At 37.3% G+C, this 13,379-nt stretch overlaps 1 protein-coding gene across 1 annotated transcript in view; it reads right to left on the bottom strand.

Moving 5' to 3' along the window:
* Positions 1-6,504: 6,504 nt before the first annotated feature.
* The window catches only part of fam20ca (FAM20C golgi associated secretory pathway kinase a), a 73,310-nt gene continuing 66,435 nt past the window's right edge, over positions 6,505-13,379 (bottom strand). Inside the window, exon 10 of the mRNA XM_077211663.1 lies at positions 6,505-12,304. Coding sequence (XP_077067778.1) covers positions 12,043-12,304 — 262 coding nt within the window. The 3' untranslated portion in view covers positions 6,505-12,042. The remainder of the gene's footprint in view (positions 12,305-13,379) is intronic.

The following is a 13,379-nucleotide window of genomic DNA, read 5'->3' as shown; positions in this document are numbered from 1 at the left end:
TGAAAAGGGTCAATGTCATGTTCATAGAGTATCCGTACATGATATTGTCATTCATCGGCAGATGTATGTTAATATTTTTACTACACCGTCAGCTCAAGTAAACACAGCTGAAATGATACAACAATAACAGAAGCGCTGCCATCTAGCGGTGACACAGTGATACATACAACTCTCATGAGTCAAACTCTTATCTAACCAGGGCAAAACTCTGGATCCGTCCTTTAGCAGAAGGAACAACACATCAAAAAGACTGCTTTGGATGAAATGTATATGAAGTTATCTTATATATAAATTTGTAATACTATACATTTTGTAATTTGTAAAAGCGAGCGTAACTTCACGTGTTGCTTCCGGTTTGATCCGCTTCCAGTTATATTTTAGTGATGTCTTTTATTGATTTCTGTCGCCATCTAGTGAAGATACACGGCAAGTGCTTCAAATCACAAGAGAACCGCGAAGGCTATACAGGTGAAACTCGAAAAATTAGAATATCGCCCAAAAGTTCGTGTATTTCAGTAATTCAAATTAAAAGGTAAAACTAATATATTTAGTATATATACCTATATACATATGCATGATTATACTTTTCAGAGGGCCGACATTTCTGTATTTAAAATTCTTTTTTTTATTATTGATTTCATGTAATATTCTAATTTTCTGAGATTTTGAATCTGGGGTTGATGATTTCATCCAAATAATAACTTTTTCACGATATTCTAATTTTTCGAGTTTCACCTGTATATTGTCTTCTTTAGTGACACAGATAGTCCACGTACGTTAGAGTATACTGTATTTTATAATAATTATTACTTTTAGCCAAATAAAAACTTGAGCAAAAGTAACACAAACACCGCTGCTATTTTTTACTCCAGGTTCTGTAAAGATGTGAAACAAAAAAATTAAAAAAAGTACAAATGTTACGGTTCATATTCATTACCACACAGCAGTCTGTTTACATTATATGTTTCCTAGTTTACAAGAAATTAAAAATGGTGTCATAAGGGCTCTCAATCAACTCGCATTGAACTTTTTCTTGTCAACAGAGATCAGCTTTTTAATTATTTATCATTGTGTATTATTACCTTCTCCGATTGTCAAGAAAAAAACATTCAGTGTGCACTGTGCAGTGAGAAAATGGGTATAATGATGGGTATAAAGAGAATATACTAAAAGAGAGTTGCTGCCTTACATTTTTAAAGTATCGGCCCAGATCCGGCTCACACCTGGTACGCGTTGAATCCACAAGTGCCAGATGTGGCCCTGATCTGGGCCGACACTATGTTGCTGTCTGGGATCTTGGATTTCATATCAACTTAAATTTCAATAAACTGACTTAAAAAATAGCTGAATCTATGTAAATTAATTAAATATATCTTGAAAATAAAACACATTTACTCACTCATGCTCTAAAAATCACACCTCACATCAGACCGGACTTGCTGTCAGTATCGAGAGTTTCAACCATGTCCATTATTAGCGACAAAGTGTTTTTGTACAATTAGGCACAGCTGAATTAGTTTCTTTTAATCGGGAATAATAATATATTGGTAGTTTGGACCATTTTTAATTGACTTTAAATTAATAATTTAGCCAGTATTTTATAAACACTGGCTAATTCGAGCCAACAAATGCATGTGTTCTTAATAGTAACTAAGACCAGATCATGTTTTCTTCCCTATTTCTTCCCTATATATTCTTAAACAAGAAAAATGTAGGGCGGGGCTTGAGTTTGTCCATATGGAATTGATTGGATGGTTGTGGTTTGCTATTGGTTGATCTCAAATGAGTGACATGCTGCCCCGCCCTCACGCCAGTAAACGAAGAGAAGAGCTGCAAGATAGAGGGGATTTATTTTGATTAAAGATCACGAGGGCACATTGATTAATATACCAAATGAAAAAAATAATGATGTGCAGGGATAAATCATTTATAAAAAAACACTGCAATATTCCGTAAAAAATAAGAATTGCAAATTTTATGGTGACTTTATATACTTACGAATTACTCATTTAGGCATTATACTGTAAATCCTGACTAAAAGTGTGAATTTTACCAAAGAAAGAATAAATGCAGTTCTTTGATTTGAATAAATAGAACTATAATTTTTCAATTGCTTGCAAATTCACCCTCGAGGCTGATGACACATGTAAATGTAGCTCATAAGTAATATTAATCAAACACTACACAATCAAGCCACCTGTCTGTCAGATGAATATGCATGACCTGTTTACATAATTTGTATATTAATCTCTCCGTCACGGCATGTGCACTCCAAATCAGACCCCTCAAGTCCCTAAATACTAAATTCACTAAACTCTTCAAAATCACACTCCTTGTGAAATTTAATCTGTAGGCTACTAGACAGGGAAATTCAAATTCGCTGCAAAAGTAATTTAGATCTTATAGCCTATTGGAAAATGCAATTATAGGGTGACCGCATATTGCTAATGACCTTTATGAATGACGTGTAGATAGAGACATTTCAATTTCAATCCTAAATGGCCATGTCGAAATCTAATGCATGTCTCTTTCAGCCTACTACGCCCTTCTGTGCGAAATATCAGCGTTGAAAATTGCAGGTAGAGCTTTTTAATTTCAGAGGAAAGGTGAAAAAGGCTTTTCCCCTTTGAAATGCAACCTGCTGTGAGGCAATAGGGGATGAATGCGACATCGACATCTCAGGTTTGTTTACATGAGATATTGCCTCAGTGCGCCACAAGCTGTTGCGTGGAGACAGCAGTTTTCCGTCATCTTGTCGTCTAATCCGTTTGGCGGGACGCGGGTTTACAGTGGTCCGTTTCAGGACATGAAACACCTCCAAGCTTGTACTCCTCGCATGAAAGGCTGAGGATGATTTGCCTTTGTGAATGAATAACAAAACTTTGAAAATGTAAAGCAGTGAGAGGAAAGGCTGTAATTTTGCACATTGCATCCTATTGTGCATCAAGTAGCCTAATTGTGTGCTACGGTAATACAGCACGTTTCAGGTACATTACATGGTAGTTGCTGCCATCCAGTGGTCAAGTAATAAATTGCACTTCCTGCTGCTTCTGATACACTCACATATAGGGTTTAATACAGTGTCTGTTTCACGGACAGGGCTAGAAGTTTAATTAGGACATTTAAGTAGCTTTTATGAACGTGCCTAAGAAAAAAAAAAAAAAAAAAACGTTACTGGTGTGACTCTTGAGACAAAACAATGGCACTGATTTATTTTAAGATGTGTGAGTGCAAGATACTTTCAGTTAAAACAGCTCAAACATGCAAGTTTAGTCTGGGAAACCGGTGGATAGAGGCCTAAAATTAAGATTTATATATTTGATTTGCATATCTGTATTTGTCAATCATGCATTAACGAAACGGACACAATTTCTGTAATTGTACTAATAAACTGAGTGTTTTAAATACACCATAACCAGGTTTATTACCCATCAATCAATCTAATTTTTTTCAATCTCTTACTATTTAAACAAATAAATCTTGCCTGTTCGTATGTTCGTATTCTTTATGACTGAATCATTTTACAATGAACAGATTTGTGCTGATTCTAAGCTATTTTAAAGCTGCAGTCCGTAACTTTTTTGTGTTCAAAATTAACAAAATTGATAATAATAAGCGAATACATCATGAATCGTTTTTCCAAACAGTGTTTTGTGATCGTTGATGATCACACTTTGATGCGATTGGTTACAAGGTAGTTTTTGACGTCAGAAACACCAGTGATTTCAAACCGTGTTTTTGAGACTGTCTTTGGTTCACAGCAGTTTTGAAGAGAAAATACTCAGCAATGGTGTTGACATGAATTTACACATGGTTTGTCTTAAAGCTTATTAAAAACACCACATAGACATATAAACAACATTAAAAGCTGGATTTTCACCACAGGGGGACTTCAAAAAACACAAATATACTTTATGTATTTAATCTCACTTTATTAACGTCCTAGAAGCATCCTATTCTTCTGTGATCCAGAACAGCAGCACTACTAAAAGGTTTGAGCTGCGCCCTCTACTGTACAGGTGTGATTTTACGTTTCCATCAGCCTAAGGCTTGTTCATTTCACTTTTGGTGTGGAAAGGTCCTTTACTTTGTTTCTAAAAAAACAAACAAGCCAGCCAGCCCAGATGAGAAAATGTAACGCAAAAGTAACAACACATTATTCCATAAAAAGTAACTAAGTAACACAATTACCCCTTTTCCACCAAAGCATTTTGAGAGCCGGTTCGGAGCCGGTGCCTACTCGCGAACCGGTTCTTTGTGTTTCGAGAGCCAAAGAACCGGTTCTCGGCCAGGAAAACTGGTTCCAAGAAACCTTTTTAGTTAGCTTTTAACTAGCTTTTTTTAAATTTTATTTTTTATTGAAAACATTATGTAAGCAAAGAAGAAAACAGTCAAAATATAGAACAAATAAACGGAAAGAAAAAACGACACAAGACAGAGGTACATAACTAATCAGAAATGATTACATATCAAAGGAAAAGATTAAAAGACTTAATTATTTCAATTGTTTTTAAAGCCTTCATGGTACACAGGTTAGAGATAATCCCAAAATAATGTACTTGCTAGCGTTTCTGTATGGTGACGTACACAGTGACGTAACGACGTCGTTCGCTGGGCGCTCTAGTCAGTGGGAAAACAAACCGGTTCTGAGAAGGTTCGCAAGTTGAACCAACTCCGAACTAACTTTGAACCAGCACCAGTTCATTTCATTTACACGACAACGGTGTTTTGGGGACCTAAAAATTCAAACGGGTTTCAAAGTTTGAAGTTTAGTATGATATTATCGTCTCCATGTAAACTACAATAAATATGTAATTTGTAAAAAAATGGTGGTGTCATTCGCATGCGTATTACGTGTTCAGTCTATAGGCCCGTACTGATTCTTTACAAAGTGTCATCGCCACCTACTGGCCTGGCATGAAAAATAGCGTTTTTACTTGTTTTTCTCTGATCCGTGGGAACAGGGATCGTTTTGACAATGTTGTCGTCTGTACTTGAAAAACTCCCTTTTCTGGTGCATGTAAACATAACATTTAAAGGGATAGTTCACCCAAAAATGAAAATTCTGTCATCATTTACTCACCCTCAAGTTGTTTCAAACCTGTATGAATTTCTTTCTTCTGCTGAATACAAAAGAAGATATTTTTAAGAATGCCAGTTACCAAACAGTTGATGGTCTTCATTGACGTAAAAAAATATACCATGGAAGTCAATGGGGTATACGTAATGTGCTGGAGATGTTTCATGCTTTTCTTTTACATTTTAAAAAAAGTAAATTTTACTCTTTATCAAACGGGCACCAACTGATGTAATTGCAGACTTGAACTTCATCTCTGGTGCCGACAGGAAGGTTTTTTCTTTAAGGTCACAGTGACATTCCTGCGTGTCCTGTATCTGCCTCAGCATGTGGACGATTATAGCGTAATAGAAGTGAAAAACGCAGGATATGGGTGTGAGAGATAGAGGGTTTACGGATTAGAGGGGTATTATGTATCGGCTCTAAATGTATGTCTGTAAATGACCTGGCAGAATGTCAGAGTAAGAGAGCAGCCGCACATATCTGAAGAAGCACAGAGCTGATATACTGTATCTGCCTGCATTCACGGGTCTTTTACTGATAGTCCAGTGGTTGTGAGTTTAAGACATTCAAATGCAGCCACAATATTTTCTTTATAGACTTCACTTGAGATGTATTATATCTATATGAAATCATACAGGCTGGATACAGGTTAAGCTCTAGAGAAAGAGAGAAAAGTTCAAATATAGCAGTTTTGTATTTAACCCTTTGTGAAAAAGACTTAGCTACACTTTAGCATAGCATACGTTTTGAATTACTTTCAAACGATTATAAGTGTGAACTGAATTAAATGGGGGTTTTTTCAGACACTTAACTGCATGTTGTTTACGATTAAATGAAAATGCACTTTAGGTTAAATTTATATTAAATGCTATGAGTTGAGTGCTTTTTGACCGACTTAAGTACATCTTTATATGTAATTTAATTACTTCTATTGTCTTTGAATGAAATATGGTAAAGGTTTCTGCTGATTGTACTGACAACCATTTATAGTAAATTGAATTTTAATGTAATTTCTACTGAAACATGTATTTAAATCCATTTGTAATTACACGTTTGCAATGATAAAGTTGCACTTTAATACATTTACAGTATATTAACTTGAAATGTAGTAACACTACAGTTAAAATTATAATCAAGTACTTTACAAGTATGTTAGTTAACACATCAACATAATTGCAATTTTTTAAAGCTTGGCAAAAGATTAAAACATCATCATTCAAAATGTACTTTAAAGTAAAACTTTTAACTTGACATTATAGACTTTTTAAAAAGTCTACTTAAGAAACAATCATGAAAGTGTGCTCTCTTTATATGCACTTAAGTGGCCTTTTATTTTATTAGCATTTTATTATCTGCAAGTACAGTTTAAAAAATATACTTTTAAGAAATAATTACAGAATAATAGATGCACTTCAACAAAAATATTCATACTTCACGTCTGCTTTTAATACCTTGCCCTTTAAAGGGACAGTCACAGTACACTTTTCTTCCATTGACTTCCATTCACACCCATACGAATGACCGGAAACACAACGACATGCACATTTCTCTGCATTCCAAAATTCTAATTAGGTGAACTCTGACCTGTGAATTCGCATCACGAAAAGATGTGTGACCAATAGAAGATTGATACGTCACAGCATGTGACGTGGCTTAACCTGTATTGAACCCGGAACATTTATTTAAGTTTTTGATCTTTCACAATCTGTATTGCTTTGTGTTTTACACATAAAAGAGTTCAACAACATAGCTTGATTTATTGCACACTTTTATCATTTTGCAAACAGATCTTCACAGTAACAATGCTTAAGAGATGAAAAGAAAACTGAAGCATTTTTTTTTTTTGCTCCAAAAACAGCCTCTTGGATCATCGTATCGTACAGATATTTACAGAAACACTGAGAGTATTGGGAACGTTTTTGATTCTGTTTGGCTAATAGAAGCCTTGACCATCCCATAATTCCTCACTGCCCACAAGAAAAGAAAAAAAATCACCTCTCAGACCAGGCCATGGGCCACTAAAAGGTCAGTTTGTGAATAATCCCAAAACATTCAAGTTTCTTGAGCATTGCACAGGCACTGGGGTTAAACACAAAACACACGTGGCCCCTCTTAAAAGATTCAGCCGTATTGTCAGCAGTCAGATTATCAAATCAACTTTATAATGTCTGTCAGGAACAGGGACTTCATTTATAGCACGAAAATAATCTTGAATGCAAAATATAACCTAAAACCCCACACAATTTCCTCACAAATGCACTCTCTCTTAATAAATAGCAATGTGAGCTTTTAACATACAACACACATTATGACTAAAAAGGTTTCATTTAGAGACTAACTAAAATGTATTTAGCCTACAATGTTATGGCATGAATAAGAATGAATGAAGTGGCGATTACCACCGCTAGAAAGATTAAAGGCACTCTATTGCCTTTTTGGCTGTAGTTTACACAATACAAAATAAGTGAGCACAGAAAACTTGTTTTATACAGAGCAATGCAATAGTAACTTTTCTGCTGAAAATATGTGACTAATGCTGAAAAATAAAATGATCTATCACCATTACAACATGTCCTAACTACTTTCCAGCAGCAAGTAATTTGTTATTCAGAGGCCAGATTCACAAAACATTCTTCAGAATTCTTCTAGTCTTCTTCACAATTTTGTACCCCCATAAATGCTTCTTAAAGGGGCTATATGTAAGAATTTTCATGTTTTAATCTCTTTCTTATTGCCACTATGTGAACAGCTTGTAACGAAATGTAAAAAAAGAGACCTTCCCTGACTTCCTACGATGTCTATGAAAGCCTTCGGAATCGGGTCGTTTTACCCGGGAAAATCCAAAGGATGTGAAGTTTACATACTCCCGAGAGCCTCTCTACCGCTCAATGACACATGAAATTGAAAAATAATTTCGCGGTGAGAATATCGGGCCTTTAATCACGTTAAAGGTTGTATCAGTGATTTCTGGCCCAAAAATAAATGTCTAATCTTTCCTAACGATCCGCTAGCTGCCCGCCCCATAAGCATGCCGTCCAAAAACCACGTCTCTGTAGGCAGCCTAGGCTCTGAGATCTGCACACAAAAACAAATGGGTACAACCACCACTCAAAACCAAAATAAACAGTGTTCCAACCAATCACTGACAGGGGCGGGTGTTGCTCCGATTTCGCGTCCAGCCGTGCACGAGCGCAAAACCTCACAACACCCGCCCCTGTCAGTGATTGGTTGGAACACTTTATTTTGGTTTTGAGTGGTGGTTGTACACATTTGTTTTTGTGTGCAGATCTCAGAGCCTAGGCTGCCTACAGAGACGCGGTTTTTGGACGGCATGCTTATGGGGCGGGCAGCTAGCGGATCGTTAGGAAAGATTAGACATTTATTTTTGGGCCTGAAATCACTGATACAACCTTTAAGTCTCTTGTACGGTACTTGAGCATGAGCAAGAAGTTGCTGTAGTTCACTTAACGGCCACCGGTGTCGCTCATAACAAGAGTTTCTGAATTCTACATAGAGCCTGTTTAAGAGTGTTCTTCATTTATCTTAAGATTGTTCTAAAGAGAAATCTTGAAGAATCTAAATTCCTTAATATAACACTCTTCTTATAAATCATTGTAAATAACCTCTTAAAGTTAACTCTTTCCCCGCCAGCCTTTTTGAAAAAAGTTGACAGCCAATGCCAACATACAGTCTTTGATAATTTTCACAAAAATGTTATGGCCCCCCAGACTATTTTGTTGTATAAATAACTGAACATGCAATGTGTATCAAAAGAAAGAAAAGAGCCTCTGCTTTAAAACAAATATTTTAGCTTCATGCATTCTTTTTTTGAAATCAACATTTGAATGTGGGTAAGTTTCATAAAAAAAGTAACCTTTTTAACCAAAAAGCTGAGAAAATTGTGTTTTTGTCAAAGACTACATCCAGATCGGATTCAGAACGATGATCAAAACATAGAGTAGATCGAGTCCATCAACACCCCCAAAAGCTTCACAGTCTTGTAGCCTGTCCTGAGTCGACATTTCATTCATTGGGTAACATCAGCAGCAACAGCAGTTTTGATTTATATGTTGTTTAATGTTGATGATTGCATTATTTTACATATGCATCTGCTTACATATGATATCGCTTGTTTCAGCTTCTTCTTCACCTGTTTTGATCAGGGGATTCAGTACTTTTTCAGAAGATTACACAATAGCCCCCCCTACCGTATAACAGTGAAAACACGGAAAGGCGGAAAATTCAGTCAATGCCATTCACAGGATGCGTTCACTCAAGAGAGAGTACAAATGAATGAAGCAGACTGGTCTATCTTGAGACAGTATCTTTTTAAAATACGCGGCACATTAAAAATTGTAATGCAGAGTGCTAAACTCCTGTCAAGCCAGTCGTTTTTCTTAGAGTTGATCAGCAAATCTTCGGTATACAATCAGATAACACCAAAGCCTGTGGTTTTCTTAAGGGGAAAAAAAACAAGAAAATAATTGAGAACTTAGGAATTTTTTAAGAATTGCACTTAGAAACATTCTTACAAACTTCTTAGAATTCTTTTCCCGCCATTGATGAGTTTTTCTGGCAATCCATGTTTTTACTGTTATAAGGTAGGGTGCGCCGTAATGGATCTTCTCGAATAGTACAGCATCTCCGGATCCAAAAACTAGCGAAGAAGAAGATCTACATAAACTACGTAAAAATGCTCTTTTCTCAGCTTTTTGTTTGAAATATGCTGGCTGGCAACTTTTTTTTTTTAGTAAATGCTGACGAGGAAGGGGTTAAGAAATTCCTTCTTTCTTAAAAACATTTTTTGTGAATCTGGCCCCAGAACATTTATGAACTCCCTTTAACCTGCAAAGTCGAATATTCCAATGTCTTACTTGGAAAAGTGCAATAGAACGGCTCTTCCAACTTCTAACTTTGTGCACATAGATATGGGTGTATGATCACACAAGCATGGTGGCACACAGTGAGATGCACACAGTTAATGCTAAACAAGTTACTAAAATGCATTAACGAGTCAAAGTTCCCAGGTTCTCAGGAAACACTATGTAAAACACTACGACTGATCATCTCTGTCAACAATCGCAGAACAGCAAATACTTGCACTGTGTACCATCATGTAACCTCCCCAATTTTATCTCTTGGACACATCTTTATAGACAATGCAAAACTAACAGAAGAATCAGAGATCAGAGATATCAAATATGAATAACCTACATTTGACTATGAATGGAGAGCATAATACACAGTTATGTGGAGCAGGATTTAGGACCAGTACCAGTTCGCTAAAAGAAACAGACTCAAAAGAATAACAAACCAACCAAAATGTATTGTCACTTGTCTTGTTCTCAACTGGTTAGGACAAAAACTGATATTATGGACTTTTTACACCTGGTATTAAGATTTGTTTTTGTCGATCCAATCACAAGTGGCCAACAGTAAAAACAGGTGTAAAAGGGGTCTAAAAGGTTTTGAGCTTGTCCACTTTCGACCACTTCCAGAGGTAGTCCAAAACGCATTGGACCAGATTGCTTTCGTAGTGTAAACGCTCATGTAGTCGAATGTGTTCGAACAGCCACAAAAGATCGCCTACTCTCCGCATACTGACCTAATGCATAAAAATGGCAGGGTGTGTTGTTGAAGAGCACGAGCCAGATGGGATTTAAACTTTGCCGTCTGAAATCATAAGCTTTTATTGAAGGTGAAAAAATTTAACAAGCCCAATGTTGTCTTACCAGTCCTGATTCTAGCACAATCCCACAGCGTTAGGCATATTTTTGAGGCTATCAGAGGAGAAATGAAAGCTGCTGCTCTCTGTATCGCTTTCCCTAGTCTCCTTTCACATTCATGTGCAAATTGCACAATATTAGAACAAAAGATCAGAAAAAGCCTTGCCCATAGATCCTCCCTTCAAAGGAGACATAATTAAAACACAGGAATGTGTCTCCCTTGTCTACTTGTGATCCGATACACCAAAACGCATCTTAATACCAGGTTTAAATAGGGTTATAGTTAGGACACAGTGTCAGTTCCCCTACATGTTCGATTGGTTTGTTTCATTCCCTCAAGCCCGTGCCCTACTCTATAATCAACCGCTGAAATTGCTCTGCCAGATGAGACACAAGATAGGTGCAGCGTGAAGTACGACTAACAACATTATGAACTTCCGCTAGCAAAGCATCAGCTCGTCCTTAACGTTCTGATTAAGAGAGAGCATGGGGCCTGAGATGGGAAACACTGACTGCGGGAATAGGACACCTCAACAACAAATCAGCGTCATTCTCTCTTTCTCCATGGAGATGTTTAAACACGTGCTTCACCATTGAATAACCTTAAATGAAGCCTGCACTTCACCTCTGAATTTCCCTAAATAATGTGCCGAATGACTGAAGGCCTGATGGCACGATGTGAGTTTTAAACGATGGCTTAATTCAGATGACAGGAAATGATGTTGAATTCTGAACGCACAGAGGAGGATGTGTCTAAGTGTCCTTGCACAGTAGTACTGCACTGCAGCACTGTCATTAAAGCTTGTTTACGTGCCCTTATGTCAAAGACCTAAATGAGCAAAGTAAATAACAGTTGCGTACTTGAATATATAGATCTCTGTTCCAACTTTGGTTCCTTCTGTAAAGTTTTCTGTACACTCAGCAACTCAAAATGTATTAAATTATAGAAGCAGACTTGTCAAACACATCAGGATGCAGCAGAAAAGTATGTACTTCAGCTCTGAGAAACAGCCTTGGCTATCCAGAAACCGAAAATATCTTTTTCATCTCAGCGTTCCTCTGATAGCTGTGTCTCTGTACATCCATATCACGCATCTACACACAGGATAGTTTGGCTCCTCAGAGGCATTGGTGGCTAGTCGTGGAATTCACTGAATTCAGAGTGTGACTCGAGCACAAGCCTCGGTGGGGCTCATGGTGGGGGACTGACTGACGTGGGCCGAGGTTCAGGCCTCACTACCTCCCTCCGTGCGCCTGGTGGTGCGAAGAGGGCTGTCCATTCAGGTCGTTCTCCACCACTGATGAGAAGCCTTCTTTCTCCACGCAGTCGGCCAGCACCTTGAGCACCAGGCGCAAGCGACGGTCCATGGCCTCCAGGTGGGGCTGGATGAGGATGGGCGCCAACTGGTCCTGCATTAGCGATTCCTCCATTAGTGAACTCAGCTGGAACTCCTCTTTAGCCAACAGCTGTAGCCGCAGGTACGTTGTCCTCTTCACTCTGTGTGTGTGTGTGTGTGTGTGTGTGTGAGAGAGAGAGAGAGAGAGAGAGAGAGAGAGAGAGAGAGAGAGAGAGAGAGAGAGAGAGAGAGAGAGAGAGAGAGTGATAATAGGTACAACTATGGTGACGTAACAGCATTCTCATTTGTTTAGTATGTAGAGCTTTAAACAGACGGAATTGCTGAATCCAGTCAGAAAAAAATTAGTTTACCGTGTAATGCAGAATGTCATGGAATTTGGAAAATTTTTGATTAATAAATCAAATGTAGGGCTGTACACATACAAGTAATTCACAGCTTGCAATATGGCAAGTTTTCAATAAAACTTGGCAGCTTTTGCAGCAGAAAGGCAAAAAATCCCTGCAAACAAAGAAAATTGGCTGGTTTCTTTCCTATTACCAAATAGGTAGGGAAACTTTAACACCCATAATGCACTGGGCACGTTGTAGTCAAAAGCCAATCTGCAGTTTTCCTGAAAGACCTGGACCTGGATTAGGTTTCATTAAAACTATCATCAGATACACACAGAAACTCACATGTCTTTAGCTCAACTTGGCAGATTAAAAGTTTGGTTTCGCTTGAAGGAATTACAAAAGGAATTTATTACTATGGTACAGTAGAACGTACTTCTCAAACTACTACTACTACTACGACTACTACCACTACTACTAATAACACTAAAAATAATACAACTTTATTTTTAATGAACATCACACAATTTTTATTTTAATTTTAACAGTAAATCTTTGTTGTGTAGAAAAAAGTTTCATTTCATTTTAAAAACGAAAGTTTTTTGAACTAAGGTTCAAAGACGCATTTTTTAAAAGGTCAAAGGCATCCATCTAGCGCATGTTTACATAGAAAATCAATGAAAAAGTAGTGCAGTGTGATGCAAAAACTTGTTCTGTGTGAACGGCCCCTTAGACTATTAAATCTAGCCACATGCTCACAGTGACAAATTGTTAGCAACAAAGTCTATAGCATGCAGCTTACATAGTAGAAGCATGCAAATTGGTGTGCCAGCTTTTTTTGCAACCATTTATATAGATTATTCTAGCAAGAAAACATCAGCCACAG

This window comes from Siphateles boraxobius, unplaced genomic scaffold, assembly GCF_051911475.1.
Source record: "Siphateles boraxobius isolate OS27281-9 unplaced genomic scaffold, OSU_SipBor_1 66, whole genome shotgun sequence".
NCBI classification, from domain to species: Eukaryota; Metazoa; Chordata; class Actinopteri; order Cypriniformes; family Leuciscidae; genus Siphateles; species Siphateles boraxobius.
This window is presented reverse-complemented; position numbering and strand designations above follow the sequence as displayed.